Genomic DNA, 18,930 nt, shown 5'->3' with positions numbered 1-18,930 from the left:
TTGCTATTCAACCTAGCACTGAAACTCCGCAAGAAACTAGGATTCTCACCCCACACTCTGTGGACGAGTCTTTTGATTGTCCCCAGGAGCCCAGCGCCGACTGAGCCTCCGTGTCTGAGCCTCTCTGACATGAGCTGATCTCACTTTTTTAATTAAGGAAGTCAGGCCTCAGGCTCAAAGCTTTCAGGACGAGCACCTGCACCCAACCAGGATGTAATAACAAGTCCAAGGTCACTCTCATTCGTATTCTTTTTTGAAGGTAAGCAATACTGGGTTTCCGTACCACCCAGCTATCCAATTATAATTTAAAAACAATGCTATTTCCACTTTTAAGACTTTGGTATAAAGAAGGGTTTCTTATATGATATTGTTTATATGCAGAAGCTTTAAAAATTGATACAGATGAACTTAATTACAAAACAGAAACAGACTCACAGACTTAGAGAACAAATTTATGGTTACCAGCAGGGGAAGGGTCGGGGGAGCGATAGATTGGGAGTTTGGAATTGACACATATACACTGCTGGATTTAAAATGGAAAACCAACAAGGACCTGCTGTATAGCTCAGGGGACTCTGCTCAATGTCATGTGGCAGCCTGGGTGGGAGGGGAGTTTGGGGGAATCTGGACATGTTATCTGTATGGCTGAGTCCCTTTGCTGTCTACCTGAAACCATCACAACATTGTTTGTCAATTGGCTATACCCCAACACAAAATAAAACTTAAAAAAAAAATGATAAGAATGAACTTATTTACAAAACAGACTCACAGACTGAGAGAATGAATTTATTCCCCCGGTTACCAGCGGGGGTGGGGGGGGGAGGGGGAGGGCTAGACTGGGAGTTTGAGATTGCCAAGGACACACTGCTATATTTAAAATAGATAACCAACAAGGGCCTACTGTAAAAAATAATAATAAAAATAACAAACTCATTTTAAAAAGAAGAGTTTCTTAAACTGGGGTCTGTGGACAGAATTCAGCAGGTCTGTGAACTAAAATGGGAAAAAATGAGGTCATCCTTTTTGCTAACTTCTAACTGAAATTGAGCCCTTCCTTCCATCATGAATCTAGGTGATGATCCCCCATGGGACTGGAATTACCTGTGACTTTGTCAACCGTGGGGATCTCAGCATTTTCATGACACATCACGGCTGCTATAGGACCACCAGTACACATCACCCCACTTGGTATTACAGGATGCTTAAACCCACCTCTATATCTTATTATCCAATGGATTCATAAAGAAGCTCACATCACAAATTCTTTTCCAAAAAAGGTCTTGCCAGCTATATTCCAAATAGCTCCCTTCTTAACTCTGTGGATTTTATCTAATGCACTTAAAAATCATTATTCTGAGGAGTCCACAGCCAACTTGTCCAGAATGCCAACATCTCTGGTCCATGGCAAAAAATTTATAAGGTTGAGAATCTTAGTGGATCAAAGAGAAAGAGCTGGACAAATTTATTTAAAACCCTTGCTGTTCAAAGGGGATGGCTGCCAGCCAGACCAGTGGACATCACAGCAGTCATGATGCCTACCTGGAGTCGGACCCCTAGGTGGTCAGTGGAGCTTATGCGAGGGGGTCTCACCTTGTCCATCATAGCGAAGATCCGGTCCACCCTCTTCTCCGGGGTATTCTCCTCCTCAGGGAGCTCCACGGTGTTTCCCTGCCAGGGACAGATGGGGTAGGGACTGGCCCCTGCCACACCTGACTTGGGGCCCTTTGCTCAAAAATATGCCCTCTCCCCCACCCCAGGACCTCCCACATGGTCCAGTGGTTAAGACCCCACACTTTCAATGCAGAGGGTGAGGGTTCGATCCCTAGTCAGGGAACTAAGATCCCACATGACCTGGGGCACAGCCAAAAGAAAAACATGCCCCCCCAGACCGGGGCAGTTCTGGATGAGGCCTGCCTCTCCCTCCCTCCGACTCCCTACAATGCCCCCACCATCTGTAATTCTGCTCCAGAGCATCCCATCCACCCCAGCCATCTGCACAGAGCAACCCTGGGCAGTGACCCTCATCTGGCCATCTCTTACCCCGGGCAGGAGAGCTGCCCCAGGGGGTGCTTCCTCTGGGCCAGGCCCAGCCACTAAACGTCATGTCCCTATGGCCTCCCCCGACCCCATAAGACCCAAGTTTCTCACCACCATCTGGTAAATGGCGTCCACAATGTCCAGCATCTCGTTCCTGGTGATGTAGCCGTCGTTGTCCAAGTCGTAGAGCTTGAAGGCCCCTGCAATCAGCCAGCCAGGATGGAATCACCCCTGGCCCGGGGCAGGGGAGCCATCCCACCCAGCATCTCAGCATGCAGTCCGGCCACGAGCCCCATCACTCATCCAGTCAATGAATATCTGTTGTTGTCTATTCACTCAGCCGTCTCTGACTCTGTGCAACCCCACGGACTGTAGCCCACCAGGCTCCTCCGCCCATGCGATTTCCCAGACAAGAATACTGGAGTGGGTTGCCATTTCCTACTCCAGGGGCTCTTCCCCACCCAGGGATCAATCTCACATCTCCTGCATTAGCAGGTGGATGCTTTACCACTGGGCCACCTGGAAAGCCCAATGAATATTTACATCAACACAGATGGGAGGAGACAGACAGACACACACTCATAAAAGGGGCACAGGTACCATTTCAACTAGAGGTTTGCAAGAGCCGAGGCCCCAGCAGGATCTCCCACGCCACCGCTCTCCCTCCCCACCCACCAGCCTCTGCCTGCTCTCAGTCACTCCCTCTCCACACTGATGCTGTATCCAACTAGGGTCACCTTAGAAAATAAAATCACATGCCTGGGAAAGGGGGAGGAGCTTCTGCATAAATAAAATCCTCTTTTATTCCTAAAAGAAACCGCTGCATTTTCTTGGTGCCAATGTAAAGCAGTGAAGATGTCTCAATGAGAAGTGGTGTTGTTCAGTCGCTCAGCCGTGTCCAACTCTTTGTGACCTCATGGACTGCAGCATGCCAGGCTTCTCTGTCCTTCACCATCTCCTGGAGCTTGCTCAAACTCATGTCCATTGAGTCAGTGATGCCATCCAACCATCTCGTCTTCTGTCATCCCCTTCCCCTCCTGCCCTCAATCTTTCCCAGCATCAGGGTCATTTCTGATGAGTCGAGTCTTCACATTAGGTGGCCAAAGTATTGGAGCTTCAGCTTTAGCGTCAGTCTTTCCAATGAATATTCAGGACTGATTTCCTTTAGGATGTACTGGCTGGATCTCCTTGCAGTCCCAGGGACTCTCAAGAGTCTTCTCCAACACCACAGTTCAAAAGCATCAGTTCTTCAGCGCCCAGCCTTCTTTATGATCTAACTCTCACATCCATACATGACTACTGGAAAAACCGTAGCTTTGACTAGGCAGACCTTTGTTGGTAAAGTAATGCCTCTACTTTTTTAATATGCTGTCTAAGTTTGTCATAGTTTTTCTTCCAAAGAGCAAGCATCTTTTAGTTTCATGGCTGCAGTGATTTTGGAGCCCGAGAAAATAAAGTCTGACACTGTTTCATTGTTTCCCCATCTATTTGCCATGAAGTGATGGGAGCTGATGCCATGATCTTAGTTTTTTGAATGTTGAGTTTTAAGCCAGCTTTTTCACTTTCCTTTTTCACTTTCATCAAGAGGTTCTTTAGTTCCTCTTCATAACGGTGGTACCATAAGGGTGGTGTCATCTGCATATCTGAGGTTATTGATATTTCTCCCAGCAATCTTGATTTCAGCCTGTGCTTCATCCAGCCCAGCATTTCTTATGATGTACTCTGCATAAAAGTTAAATAATCAGGGTGACAATAGACAGCCTTAACACACTCCTTTCCCAATTTGGAACCAGTCTGTTGTTCCATGTCCAGTTCTAACTGTTGCTTCTTGACCTGCATACAGGTTTCTCAGGAGGCAGGCAAGGTGGTCTGGTATTCCCATCTCTTTAAGAATTTTCCACAGTTTGTTGTGATCCACACAGTCAAAGGCCTTTGTGTAGTCAATGAAGCAGAAGTGGATGTTTTCCTGGAATGCTCTTGTTTTTTTCTATGATCCAACGGATATTGGCAATTTGATCTCTGGTTCCTCTGCCTTTTCTAAATCCAGTTTGAACATCTGGAAGCTCTTGGTTCACATAGTGTTGAAGCCTGGCTTGGAGAAAGCGTGTGAGATGAGTGCAATTGTGCGATAGTTTGAACATTCTTTGGCATTGCCTTTCTTTGGGATTGGAATGAACACTGACCTTTTCCAGTCCTGTGGCCACTGCTGAGTTTTCCAAATGTGCTGGCATATCGAGTGCAGCACTTTCACAACATCATCTTTTAGGATTTGAAACAACTCAGCTGGAATTCCATCACCTCCACTAGCTTTGTTCATAGTGATGCTTCCTAAGGCCCACTTGACTTCACACTCCAGGATGTCTGGTTCTAGGTGAGTGATCACACCATTGTGGTTATCTGGGTCATGAAGACCTTTTTTGTGTAGTTCTTCTGTGTATTCTTGCCACTTCTTCTTAATATCTTCTGCTTCTGTTAGGTCCAAACCATTTCTATCCTTTATTGTGCCCATCTTTGCATGAAATGTTCCCTTGGTATCTCTAATTTTCTTGAAGAGCTCTCTAGTCTTTCCTGTTCTATTGTTTTCCTCTATTTCTTTGCATCAATCACTGAGGAAGGCTTTCTTATCTCTCCTTGCTAGTCTTTGGATCTCTGCATTCATGGAGAAGTGAGTTCTAACCCACGGTCTTCGTCTTCTCTCCAGATTCCCTCACTCTCCCCTCTGAATCCTTCTCTTGACCCTCTTGAGGGCCTCGCACATGCTGTTCCCCTGCCACAAGCCCTCTTCCCTCCGCCCTCTCCCAGCCAGCTTCCCTCATCCCAGCTCAGCTCCCAACACACAACAGGGTCAGTTCCTGTCCAGTCAGCTCACATCTCGTGCTTCCTGCCTTGGCTGCAGTTTTCTGGGACCTTATGGACAATGCCCCCGTGCTAGACTGACAGCCGTGAAGGCAGGTGCCTGTCTATCTGATGCTCCAGAGGGTCCCGGCCTCTGTCCAGTACTGACACGTTGCCGTGTTTGGTCAGTATCCGTTGGCTGAACCAGGACATAAGTGAATGAATTAGATCAGTCATCACAACAGCCTCCAAAGCAGTGGATCCAGCCCTGGAAGCGGAGCTCTTAGCTCCACGCTGTCTTGCCCGAGGTCCCATGTCTGTGTGTGTTAACCGCTCAGTCGTGTCCGTCTCTTTGTGACCCCATGGACTGTAGCCTGCCAGGCTCCTCTGTCCATGGAATTCTCCAGGCAAGAACACTGGAGTGAGTTGCCATTTCCTCCTCCAGGGGGCCTTCCCAACCCAGGGATCACACCCAGGTCAGCTTGCAGGCAGATGCCTTTACCACTGAGCCTCCTATGTCTGCACCTGCTCAAATGTCCCTCTGCTCCTGCCCCATCTGTCCACCCGCTTAAAGAAGCCATGTTCCTCCTGCCTGGGCACCCCTGGGAAACCGCCTCTGACCTGGAAGGACAGGACATCTGTGCCACTGTCAGCCCCAGGCAGACGGCCTGGGCCCGGGTGTTTGGCCTCCCTCCAGCCTGGGACTGCCAGGGAGCAGGACTTACACCGCAGCTTCTCATCCAGGGTTCCCCTTGAGGTCACCGACAGTGCCTGAATGAACTCAGAGAACTCGATCCGCCCATCCTGCAGGAGAGAGAAAGGCAGGCGTGGCCTCGGTTAATGCTGGTCAGGCCCCTTCTCCGACGGATGGTGATGGACGGACGGCAGCAGGTACCAGACCCCCAAGAGCAGAGCATGGGAGGGAAGGGATGAGGTTCGGAAAAGACTGGGGGGAGAGGAGGACTAGAAATGGGACAGGCCAGTAGGAGAGACAGTGACAGGGTGAGCCAGGGGGAGAGCCTGACTCCACAGCTGGTGGAAGGAACAGCCAGCGGCTCCATCAGCACAGCACAGGGGCCGCCAGAACCCCCTTCTCCTCGGCCTAGAACCACAGGCTCAGAGGTTTGAGAAGAATGCGGGGCTCTGGACTGTTCGATCCTATTTGGTTTACAGCTGAGGACACTGAGACCCCAGAGAGGCCACTGGAGCTCTTCCCAGGGCCAGGCAGCCTGCGGAGAAAGCCAGGGTATGAAAGAGCAGAAACAAGCCTGAGTGCCCGACAGCATGGAGCGTGGAAACAAGTGACAGGACATCCACCACAAACACGGGGGAAGCCAGGAAATATGCCGGCGTGGGATGGAGTCCGGAGGACTGCAGATGCCCCAACGGCAGGTATATGCCGATTGTCCGGGTGGCCATCGCCTGGGGCACAGGGGTGGACGGGCTACAATGCGAATGAGCCTTGAAAACGTCATGCTCAGTGAAAGAAGCCAGGCACAAAGGATCTCATAGTATATGACTGTCGGTTTCCTCATCTGCTAAACGGGGGTAATTAAAAGGCATCCTTTACTGGTAGTCGGTTGTAAGGTCTCGGTAAAAACAATGCTCGTAAGGGTTCAGTAAGTGTCTGTTACGATTACAAATCCTATTATCATCCCTGGAGGCATTTGTATTTGTCTTTGTAAGAAAAGGGTCAAAGCAGATGTATATGCGTGCATGTGTGTATACACGCATGTCTGTGTGGATGGTATGTGTGTGCGTACGTGGATCTCTGCAGGTGCCTTGTGCACACTGGAGCTCATGCAGCGTATACACGTGCAGGCATTTGTGTGCAATACGAGTGCACGTGTTCGTGTGTGTGTGCATCTGTGTGTATGTGTATGTGTTTCTTCTCCGAAGGGAACATCAGTGGGTGAGTGTGGATGTGGAGACGCCTCAGGAAGGAGGGGACTGTGGGCCGGTTGTGGAGGGTGGAGGGGACTCTGGGCTGGTTTTGGGGGTGGGGGGGAGGGGACTCCGGTGCAGGACCCATCAATCCCCAGCTCACCTTGTTCTCATCAAAGACATTGAAAACAAATGTGGCGAACTTGGTGGGGTCCCCAAATGGGAAGAACTGCTTGTAGATCTTCTGGAAGCCTGCTGCGTCCAGCTGCCCACTGGGGCAGTCCTTGATGAAGCCCTTGTACCTGGAGGTAGAGGCCAGGCGAGAGACGGTGAAGGAGACTCCAGCATCCCCACCTGCTGGGAGCTCCTGCCCAGCGCCCCAGAAGCCGGAGGCCCTGTTCTGGGAAACCGTGTCACACGGGGTCGTGAGCACAGACCTGGACATCATAGGCTCATCCCACCCCTGCCTCTCATTAGCTGTGTGACTGGCAAAAGGTGGCCATACCTCTCTGAGCCTCATCTTTCCCAGTGGGTAGGAGTCACGTGGCCACTCAGCCCCCCGCTCCACACAGGCCCCTCACACAAAACTCACACAAACAACCTCCTCGAAGCCTCAGTCTTGCGCAAGGCACTCCCGCCTCCCCCACCTTCTCCACTGAGCCCCTCCTGGAGGAGGGCAGGCTGGTGGCACTGGTGGGCAGAGCCACCATCTGGGGCCTAGCAGCTGGCTCCTCCCACACGCCTGCACCCTCTCCAGTGTGCACACACCCGCTCCCCTGCCTCTGTTCCCAGGAAACTGGGTAAGCAATGCAGGCGGAGCCCAGCAATCTCCCAGGGCACCTCGGGGGGGTCCCAGCTGGACCTGGCCACCCTGCATTCCCAGGGCCCAGCACGGGACCCTCCAGACAGCTGGCCAGTGATGGCAACATGGCTTCGCAGCCCTCATCCTGGGTCTGCCATTTGCGGGCTGTGTGTCCTCGGGCAAGCGGCATCACCTCTCTGAGCCTGACTCGTCTCCTCTACGAACAGGGACAGCTGTCACATCCGTCATGCAGGGACTGTGCGAGATGCTGACAGCATCCTTGGCACAGGGCTGGACATAAAAAATAATCGATGGCAGGATCTTTAGTATCATGACCTCAGTGCTCTTTTAAATCAGTTCACCAGCTGGCTCCTGCATGGAGCTTGGCAACTCCAGCCAGGACATACCTTCCTCTGAGAAGGATTCCCAGCACAAATGGGGGTAGAGAGACGGATCAGCTTTTATCGGCTACCAGCTGTTACCTCCGCTCAGCCACTGTCTGCTGGGAGCTTTGCAAACCTGATTCTCTTGGGACACCCAAACAGGCCCATGAGCAAAGTATTAGGAGGATGGCCCTCCCACCATTTCTTTTTTATGGTGTGGCATGTGGGATTTCAGTTCCCCGACCAGGGATTGAATCCCAGCCCTTGGCAGTGAAAGTGCAGAGTCCTAACCCCTGGACTGCCAAGGAGTTCCCAAGGCCATTTTAAAGATGAGGAAACTGAGGCTCCATCATGGAGAGATTTGCAAGTCCTCGCAGCCTAGACTGGAGCTGAGGCAGGGTATGAAGTATCCACCGAGAGGGTCAGATGCTCAGAGACACCAGCCCTGAAGATGTCCCCAGCTGCCCCACACTGCTCCAGTCTACTGGGGCCACTCTCCGATCAGGTCCTGGGAAAGTTACTGGAGACGCGTGACTGGGGGCCGACCAGGAGCCTATGGGGAAGCCACAGTGCCCCCACCCTTGGAGAACAATCTGAGGGGCTTGGGCTGGGGGAAGGGACGTGCAAGGCACAGGGAGGAGGGGGCCTTGGCAATCGTGAAAGTGTTAGTCGTTTGGGTGTGTCTGACTCTTTGGGACCCCATGGACTGTAGCCCGCCAGGCTCCTCTGTCCATGGGGTTCTCCAGGCAAGAGTACTGGAGTGGGTAGCCATTCCCTTCTTCAGGGGCTCTTCCCCACCCAGTGACCAAACCTGAGTCTCCTGCATTGCAGGCAGATTCCTAACCATCTGAGCCACCAGGGAAGCCTGGGACCTAAGTGATTGAGGTCAGACATCAGAAAGAAAGCAAGACAAGACTCTTGCTAACATGTCAGCGTTCCTTCAAGGGTGAAGGAAAGGCCGGGAGGAAGCCAGGAGATGGAGCAGGGCTCGGGGTCTGGCTAGTGTGAGTTCTCATCATAGGCAGTGCCCGTCACAAGCAAGGGGTCATAAAGGAGGTTGGGCCTCCATGTGCCCTCCCACCCACCCCCTGGGGCACCTTGAGGGGCCAGAGGCCCAGGGAGGCGGTACAGGCTCAGTTGCCCCGTCTCACTACCTTTGACAACAGCCCCATGCTGGGCACTGGCCTAAGCCTTTGTGGACAGTTCCTCCTGCAATCGCCCCTCAGCCTCGCTCAGTGGGTTCAGTGACCCCACTTCACAGATGAAGGCACTGAGGTCAGGGCCCCTCCCACAGCAGGGACCAGGAAAGGGCCGGTCCCCCTGACAAAGCATCCTTCCCAGGTGTGTGTTCCAGGCACAAATCTCCATGCCTGGGCCAGGATGGAGAGCCAGGGAGGAGCATTTCAGAGCCGAGACCTGGTCTGTGACCCTCAGCTCTGGGTCAGGATGGGTCCCTGGGCACGAGGAGGTGGCAGGCCTGGCGCCAGGACGTGATGACCCACGTGGGGCACAGCAGGCCCTGGAGACCCAGATGGGGGCCACACTTCCCCTGGTGTCCCCCAGCGCCTCCCATTTCCCCCCAGGGGGCTGTGTGTTACTCGAGCGATTCTAAACAATTATTAAAAACAACAGAGAGAGACCCGAAGGTGCCCAAAGCCTTCTCCTGGCCCGGTCCCTGGGGCTGCCTGGCCCCCGGGAGGGGAAGGCAGGGCAGTGGGCGGGGAGCTGGCAGTGCTATGTGAGCCTGCAGGGGGCGCTGGCAGTGGGGCCCTGCAGCTTTCCCGGGGGGTGCAGGGAGGCTGGCCTCAGTGGGAAACCTTGGGCTTGGGGGTGGGTGTCTTGTTTCCCTGGCAGAGATTGTCCCTGTCCCTGTGGGGCCCAGCCCCCTTGGTGCCATCAGCAGCAGCCCCACCCCGGCCCGATGGCCCAGCCTCCCCTGCCCACTGTCCCCCCGCCAGGCCCATATTCCACACCCTGTGGCACTTTCCAGAGTTGGCCATGCCAGCCACCCTCCCAGCCTTCGGACCTGCGGGTCCCTGAGCCTGCAAAACACCTCCTTCTCCTCCTCTTCGCCTGGCTAACGCACTTATCCACCAGGTCCCAGCTTCCTTCCAGAAGTCTGCCCGGGCCCCCCCAGGGGCTGCACTGTTCATCTGCTCCCCTAGCCCTAGAAAGACCCCAGGGCAGCAGGAACCACACTGTACCGCGCATACCTTCAGGCTGGGTCCCCCATCCGACTGCAAACTCCCTGACGCCACGGTGCCCACGTGCCTGGCCCAGGGCCTGCACGTAACGGGGGCTCAGTAAATGTCCACTGAGCTCAGTGAATGAGCTGGATGAATGAATGAATGAATAAACACAAATAAAATAAATAAAAAGAGCCGAGGTGTCACGGGCATTCTTCCAGAGCCCTGGAGACCCTGGTCGGAATCTGAGAACTCCAGGCAGATGGTTAGAGAACTACAGGTATGCTCCCACCCTGCCATGGATCGATGGGAAACTGGGGGCCCAGAGAGGGAGAGAGACTGGCCCAAGGCCACACAGCAGACACAGGGCTCGGTCCCGGGACTCCTGCCTCCCAGGCTCGCTCTTCATCCGCCTCTCCTGTGAGCCAAGCTGCATGTAAAGGCAAGTGCTTGCTCTCCAAACACTGTAACCCCATCATCAGAAGATGGGGGCACCCCGTCTCACTGAAGAAGAGAGGAGTCTGGGCCCAGATGCTCCAGTGGCCCCCAGGGCCCTGAATTTGCTCTTCAAGCCCTCATGGCTCTGAGATCAGGACTTCCTGCCAAGGTCCTGTTCCGAGGTACAGCTCAGCACCCCTGGCTGGCAGAGCCGGGACACACACCCCAGGCACACACCCCCTTCCCACAGCGGGCACGCAAGGGAGCTGCTGCTTAATAACCGAGTTCCTGCCCAGGAATTCCATCCCAGGATAACAAGAGACGTACGTGACTGCGCCCCCATCCTCGGCCCTGGCTCAGGTTCCAACAGGCCCAGGGCCTCCTCCCTCTCTCCCCACCACCCCTCTCTCTCTGCTTCAGACATACAGCTGCCTGGAAACCTGCTCCGGAGCCCGCCCTGTGCTCCAGTCCTGGCTAAGAGGGGCCCGAGGAAAGCCCTTTCCCGCAAGCTCCCACAGTTTCTCTGCTGGTAAAATAAATGGCTTAGACTAGATCAGGGTTTTCCACCAACACTATTGACGTCTGGAGTCAGACGATTCTTGGTCGTGGGGGCCTGTCCAATGAGATAGAATATTTGACGGCCTCCCTGGCCTGCCCCCTGCTAGATACCAGAAGCATCCCCACCCCAAGTTATAACAACCCAAGGTGTCTCCAGACAATGCCAACATCTCCCCTGGGGCAGAGCTACTTCAGTGGAGGACCAGAGGACCAGAAGGTCTCCGGGGAGCCCCACAGAGCAGAGAGAGGGTCTTCCCCAGTGTCTGCCTTCCAGTGGTCCAGGATTCCTAACAACAGGGACCTGGGCTTCCCAGGTGGCTCAGCAGTAAAAGAATCCACCTGCAACGCAGGAACCACAGGAGATGCAGGTTTGATGCCTGAGTCGGGAAGATCTCTTGGAGGAGGGCATGACAACCCACTCCAGTATTCTTGTGTGGGGAGTTCCATGGAGAGAGGAGCCTGGCGGGTTACAGTCCATAGGGTGGCAAAGAGTTGGACATGACTGAAGTGACTTAGCACGCATGCACAGACATGAGGCTATGTGATTTCCAGGCACCATTTCACCAAATTGTCCCAACAAACCCAGGAAGTGGGGGTTATTACACCCATTGTACAGATGGGGAAACTGAGGCTGGGAGCTGTTATATTTCCTCTTGGCTCAGGGCCGCCACATGGCATTTCTTCAGCCCAGCACACTCCTTGCCTCCTCCTTCCCCCTTTTGTTCTTAGCTTCAGTGCATCTCCCCTAGAGAAGCCCTCTCTGCCCACCCCAGACAGAGCCAGGCTCCAGCACACACACTCACAGCACCCTGTCCCTGGCCTGGGCCTCGCAATGGTGCCCGTAGCCTCTGTGATGACAGGCCAGTGAGTGCATTGCAGAGTCTTCTGAGGCAGGAACCTCACATCTTCCAGTTTACCCTGAATCTGCAGGTTGTTCTGACACACAGCAAAACAATAAATAGAGCGCTAAGTCACGTCTTACTCTTGCGATCCCACAAACTGCAGCCCGTTAGGGTCCATGGGCTTCTCCAGGCAAGAATACTGGAGTGGGTTGCCGTCTCCTTCTCCAGGGGATCTTTCCAACCCAGAATTGAACCCAGGTCTTCCATATTGCAGGCAGCTGCTTTACCGACTCAGCTACACAGGAAGCCCAAGACACACAGCAGGGGCTCAGTAAATGCCTAGTGAGTCACACAGTGGGCAAACGGAGGGCCCGAGGTGGAGCCCCACCACCACCTCTGTGTGTGGCCAGTCACCAGCCGTGGCCCAAAACCTCCACGGCCTATTTTCCTGGGCGCCTTCTGCCTGGTTCCAGCCCAATGGTGGAAGCGACAGAAGTCCTGGCGTGGATGCTGGTGAAGGTCAGGCCGGGGGAGGGGGGAGGCACAAAGCGTCCTCACACAATCTTGTCTCAGAGCAGGGGTCTTAACTCTTTAGGAATCAGAGGAGAAGCCATGGAATCAAATCCGGGACACAGCCCGGCCCTGGAGCTCCGCACACGCGGTTTCCAGCCCCCAGAGCACAGGCGTCTGACGAGGCTGACTGTACCTGAGAGTCAGCTCTCCACGACAGGGTGGAGATGAGCGAAGAAAAGCCTAGATTCGACAGCTGCCTTCTGACGCCTCTTTAAGAGGGAAAGGGAAGGAAGAGAAATCTGTCATTTCATAAAAACACTGCAGGCTGAACGCCACTTACAAAACCCTCCTTCCTGTATGCCTCCCACCCTGGCACCAGCCTGTGTCTGCCCCCCCACTGCGCCAGCCTGGGTCCCCTGGGAGACTCCAGCGCCTCGTCTCCCCCAGTCCCTACTGCCCCTGGCGCTGGGAGGGTGCTTGGCACAGATCAGGTGCTCAGTACAGACTTATTGAATGAATGGACCAGCAAATGAATGAATGAATGAGTGCAGGATGAGCGAGTGGGTGAATGAATAAGTGAATCAGGGAGGGAGTGAATGAACATGAGCCAATGAGAGTAGGGCGTGAATGAGTGAGTGAGGGCATGGCCCAATGAGTGAGTGAATGGTGGATGGCGGAGTGAAGGAGCAATGAGAGTGAGTTAATGAATGAGTGGGTGGGTGGAGGAATGAGGGAGGGAGGGAATGAATGAGTGAATGAGGGTGTGAATGAATGAATGAATGAGCGATGAGTGAATGAATGGACACCGGCCACGACCCGCGGGTCCGATTCCAGCTCAGCTTCCCATTCTCTGCAGGCGCCGCGGCCCCAAGGCCACCAGGGCCTCATTCCCCAAGGCCCCGGCCTTCCAGGCCTTCCTGGGATCCGCTGCTCTCCGATCCCACAGAGCCTTGTCCTCTGGGACCCAGCTTGAAGCGAGCCCTGCCATACCCACCCGCCTCCCTGCCAAGGGTTAAGTGTGGCGGACGCTGCCTTCTGCAGTGTGAAAAGTGGGAAATAAATAGGTGGATGAAGAAGAAAGCATAACCCCCAGCTGCAATCAGCCGAACGCAGCTGGGACTGCCTGCCGCAGCATCCCTGGCAAACTGTCCCCATTATCTTTTCAAACACCTCCTTTCCCATGGCATTCCCCGCCCAGCTCCCTGGAGACCAGCCTTCAGACGATCCGGAGGAGGGGCTCACAGACATCCCTGCGGCTGGGACCTCTTCCCTGCACCTCTCCCCTCCCCTTTCTAGGTCCTCTCACCCTCCCACCCTCCGCAGCCCTCAGCTTTGTAGGATTTCCCAAAGCCAGAGCGGGCAGGGCTGAGTCCCTGTACCCCTGGCCACGGAGGCCAGCAAGCTGGACTCAGACTCCACAAACACACACACACACACACACACACACACAGCTGGGTGACCCAGGCAAGTGTCTCAGAGCCTCAGTTTCTTCATCTGTAAAATGGGCTGCTCCTAGCCTGACCTCACGGCATTGTTTTAAGCACCTGGCCCACAGGAGGCGCCCACAGATGTTAAGGAGAGGCAGCCTCCTGACCCAGGGCTGCGACTGTGGACAAGGATCCAGGATTGACAGCTGGCCCTGTCAAGGCGGCTGCAGAATTCTTCCTGCCTCACCCACCGTCTCTGTTACAATGCCATCAGGCTATTTGGTTATTATAAACATAATAAAAAGCATTACGGAAAACTTACAAAATAGAAAATGCAAGAGAAAGAAAATACCCATAATCCGTGAGGCCACCACCCCCAACACACCCACTACCAGCCTCTGGCCAGTTTCCTCCCCATCTGCTGTTCCCTCTGCACATTCTTCACCACAAAACCGTCTTGGGGCCACTATTTACGCCCTGTTGCTCCCACTGGGGATCATGTTCCCTTCACTCTCCAGGTGACCACGATGTCACAATCGATTGTAAGGGCCTGGGGCCTGCTATGGCAGGGGTCCCCAACCTCTGGGCTGCAGACGGGTACCTCTGGTCTGGTCAGCGGCAGCATCAGATTAGAAATAAAGCGCATGATAAATGGAATGTGCTTGAATCATCCCCAAACCATCCCCCTGCTTCCCGGTCCACGGGAAAACGGTCTCCCATGAAATGTCCCCCTGGGGCCAAAAAGGTTGGGCACCACTATCTGCGGTCTCCTACTCAGCCCCCATCGAGGTCTTCAGTCTTCCACTGTGGTGAATGGAGCTCAGGGCAGGAAATGAGACGGTCAAGATGGTCAAGGGGATGGCTGTGGACCCAGACCTCACACCAGCCCCACCTCCCTGAGCCCCCAGCCTCTTCCTCTCTGCGAATACAGAGCTGGGGGCAGCCGAGGGGGCGACCAACATGAAGCCAGGTGGGCAGCGAGAGCCCACGTGGCCCAGCCCAGCCTCGCATCACTGTGGCCTGCTTTGCGCTCCTGACCACCTGGGATCCGGGCCTGCCCGGGGGGACCTGGCACCTGCCCAGCTCTGCTTCTGCTCACTGCGTGGCCCAGGACCAGCACAGAGTCACAGAAGACCCTGGGCCTGGCCCCTCTTCTGTAGAGCAGCTAGTGAAAGTCAGCCCCAGACAAGACCACCCTGGGCCGGGCAGGAGAGACAGGGAGGGTGGTCAGTGTGAGCTCTCCCATGAGGCAACGCTGCAGCAAAGATGCCAAGATCTGCGGCTGAGGGAATAGCAGGGACGGAGGCCCTGAGGCAGGAGGCCGCCTGGTATGGCTGGTGCCTGGTGAGCCAGCAGGTGAGGCCAGAGACTTCGGGGAGCCTTGAGGGCCAGGCAAGGGGCTGGGCCTTTATGCTAAGTGCAGTAAGAAGCCATGAGGGGCTTTTATACTTATATATTCGTTTGCTTTGCTTGGCTGCACGGGGTCTTAGTCGAGGCATGCAGGGTCTTTGCTCTTCATTGTCGCATGTGGGATCTAGTTCTTTGACGGAACCCCCTGCCTTGGGAGCTCGGAGTCTCAGCCACTGGGCCACCAGGGAAGTCCCCACAAAGGGGCTTTAAGCGAGAGAAACACAGCAGGAAGGCGGGGTGAGGCGATCCAGGAGGGTGAGCCTGGAGGATAAGACCTAGAAGCAAGAGCATTTCTGGACGCCCACCTAGGGGAGTGGCGAAGTGGAAAATGAGGTCAGGGGTGGGTCAGGCCCACATGTCAGGGCCGAGGACATGGGGGAAGAAGGACGAGGCGGCATTGCTCCCGCCCCCCTCCATCCCTGCAGTCAGCTCACCACCCAGGGGCTGCCCACCTGGCTGGGGTCTCTGGCAAGGGGTCACCCGAGCTGGGCAGGGTAGCCACAGCTCTCCCCCTCTGCCGCCTGGACTGAGGGTCAGGGAGGTGTAGGCTGCCAAGGGCTCCCCCAGGAGTCTCGTGGCCTGCGACCTTCCCTACTGTGATGGAGTGCATGTCTGAACAGTGGACGGAAGACAACTGTCAATGGCTGTCAGCCCTTGGGCCCTGTGCTCTGACCTTTACAGGGACTACCACTTCAATCCCTCATTATTCCTACATGGGGAAACAGAGGCTCAGAGGCCAAAGAGATGGAAAGAGGCAAGGCTGGGACTCTAAGCCACCAAACTTTCTAGAAGGTCTCCAAGCTCCCCTCCTTGCTCACCTATCCACCCCCAACTCAGGTTCACCTAACAGTGAGCCTCCCCCTGGGGGCTCCACATTCTGCAATGACAGACAGTACACCACTCTCCTCTCCCCACCCCGGGGCAGGCATCGCTAATCCATCACAGACCTCACTGATGCCTCACTGCTATACCTTCCGTTTGCTCCAAGACTTACGGCCTCAGAATCTTCCTTAACACAGCAGTCCAGGCAGCTACTGTGGACTGATCAGAGCTGGCATCCAAGAAGAAAACTATCTACCATCTTTGATCCAATCTATTCAATCACTTTATTAGAGAGAGTGGCTGAACCCCAGAGAGGGTAAGAGACTTCTCAAGACCATGTGATAATCCAGTGAGAAAGCTGGGCCTGGGATCCAGTCTCCTGACTTGCTTCTGGTTCAAACCCCCTCCTCGGGTGAGCAGGGTCTGAAATTAACACTGGTGGTCCTCAGAGATGCCATCCGAGGCATGGGGTCACCACCAACCCACCACCACCCCCAACCACAGTTCAATTGGATCTAAGTTAGTTCCTTGTGAACAAAGGAATCTGAACCCAAGGCTGCCTGGATCTGTTTGTGGATAAGCCGCTCTCAGAGGGCCCTCCATGTGCCCCTGTCCTGGGCAGCTGGGCTGCCAGCCCATCAGCACGAAGCCAACACTCCCAACCCACCCAACAGTTTTGGGAAAACGCAGCTACTCACCACTGCTGGACTTCCTTCTCGGTAACTGCAAGAGAAAAGAGAAAAGCGGCCTTTTAGCTCAGGGAGGTGTCCTAGGGGACAGACAGACACAGGGGAGCCTCCTTGCTGCCCTCCCCGCCCCCACCCACGGCCATTCTGCTCATGTCTGGACATTTCTGGACACCAGCCAGTTCTGAACAAGAAGATGCCTGCCGTCTCCTACCCCCAGCTGGTGAGCAGTCTCAGTCTGACCATCCTGACCCCAGGGGGCAACCATGGCCCATCCCCTCCAGACACCCACTGAGCTGCTGGGAGGACTGTCAAGATCAGCCTCTTGCAGGCAGGGGCTGGCCTCTCCCTGCTGTCCTGGGCAGGGCAGGCAGGACTGTGTGCCCGGGCCAACGCGGAGGATCAGTTGTCCCCATCTGGCGTCCCTGGGGACAGGATGGTCAGAGAAGTCACTGGTGTCCCCAGGCACTCAGCCGCCCTGCCAGCACACGGAGGGCCGGGCCAGAAAGGCTGAACCCCCTCCTCCGCCCTGGAAGCACCCAGCACCCTCCCCTCCTCTACCCAGCCCTCCAGCCCCTCAAAGCATTCAGCCCCAGGTTCTTTTTACAGGCAAGGCAAGAATGGAGACGTGAACGAAAAGCTAGAACAAGCCATATAAAGTAGCAGAACCTCCAGCCGAGCCCAAATAGTCATTCTTTACTGAACCGTGAAATAAACAACAAAAAAAAAGTTTTTTTCTGAAAAGTACTGAATCAGTTCGGGTTGGAACAAAACCAGTAATTTCTCTAAAGTCACTGAACAAGAACATCTAACCACCTCTAAGGCCTCACTCATTCCCAGGATAGGGGTTGACCTTGGGAGAGTACCTCCAGCACTCCACGCCTCAGTTTTCCTGTTTGTAAAATGGGAATGACAGTTACAGTGCCTACCACACTAGCTGTCCTGGGAATTCAATCAGAACAGGTGTGAATACTCCTGAGTCCCCAGCACAAGGCCTGGCACTCAGATGTGCTCAGTTCAGACTTGGAGAATGAATGGATGAGTGAACAGGCAGGAAGGTGGGTGTTGGGTGCAGGTCAGGTGAGTAAAAGAACTGAAATCCCTTCCCAGCGAAGTGGGAAGGGAGGCCCAAGGGGGTGCACCTCACCATGTGTGCCTGATCAGTCTCGATGGAGGTCACTTTTCAAGAAACTGTTCAGAGCAAGCTCATAACAGCTGCCAAGTCCCGAGCACCCACCACGAGCCTCGATCTGGAGCAGGGCGGGCTTCTGTGCTTCAGTTCAGCTGCCTTGACAATGCTCCCAGGGAAGCTGCCACTCTGCCCTGGTTGCAGATGGGAAAACTGAGGCACAAAGGGCAGCAGGACGTGCAGTGGGAGGGTGAGAGTCTGCATTCGAGTCTGTGGCTCAGCCACCGGCCCACAGCTGGACCCTGGTAGTTAGACTCCTAGGGCAGGTGGCAAGACCCCGCCAAGCCCCCCTTGTTGGCACTCTCCTCCCACCAGAGGCTGGAGGAGATGCCCTGTCCATGGGCACAATGCTGAGTCTGTCATAGAGTCAGGAAAACAAACGTCATATATTAACACACACATGTGGAATCCAGAGAAATGGCGCTGGGGAACCTATTTACAGGGAGGAATAGAGATGCAGACAGTAGAGAACGGACTTGACACAGGGAAGGAAAGGGAGGGACGAACCGAGAGAGCAGCGTTAACACACATCCACGACCGTGTGTCAGACAGACAGCTAGTGGGAAGCTGCCGTACACAGGGAGCTCAGCTCAAGGCTCTGTGACGACCTAGAGGGGTGGGACGGGGTCGGGGAGGGAGGTTCAAGGAGGAGGGGATATACGGACACAAACAGCTAATTCTCGATGTTGTGCAGCAGAAACCAACACAGCACTGTAAAGCAATTACACTCCAGTTTAAAAAGAGACAGAGGCAGCAAGGGAACAGTGAGAGCTGTAGGTTACCAGGAACAGCCAGACCTGGTGTAAAAGAATGCAATTTTCCAAGAGAGTTTTGGCAGAGGGTAGAGAGTCCCTTGGACAGCAAGGAGATCAAACCAGTCCATCCTAAAGGAAATCAACCTTGAATATTCACTGGAAG

The 18,930-nt window shown here is 54.6% G+C and overlaps 1 protein-coding gene across 1 annotated transcript in view; it reads right to left on the bottom strand.

Annotated features, from left to right (window-relative positions):
* The window catches only part of NCS1 (neuronal calcium sensor 1), a 56,539-nt gene that overhangs the window by 13,201 nt on the left and 24,408 nt on the right, over positions 1-18,930 (bottom strand). Inside the window, exons 2-6 of the mRNA XM_018055980.1 lie at positions 16,836-16,860; positions 6,920-7,058; positions 5,598-5,676; positions 2,149-2,237; positions 1,591-1,668 (exon numbers count right to left, since the gene is read on the bottom strand). Coding sequence (XP_017911469.1) covers positions 1,591-1,668; positions 2,149-2,237; positions 5,598-5,676; positions 6,920-7,058; positions 16,836-16,860 — 410 coding nt within the window. The remainder of the gene's footprint in view (positions 1-1,590; positions 1,669-2,148; positions 2,238-5,597; positions 5,677-6,919; positions 7,059-16,835; positions 16,861-18,930) is intronic.

This window comes from Capra hircus, chromosome 11 (genome assembly GCF_001704415.2).
Source record: "Capra hircus breed San Clemente chromosome 11, ASM170441v1, whole genome shotgun sequence".
Lineage (NCBI taxonomy): Eukaryota > Metazoa > Chordata > Mammalia > Artiodactyla > Bovidae > Capra > Capra hircus.
Note: the sequence above shows the minus strand (reverse complement) of the source record. Positions and strands in the feature narration are given on the sequence as shown.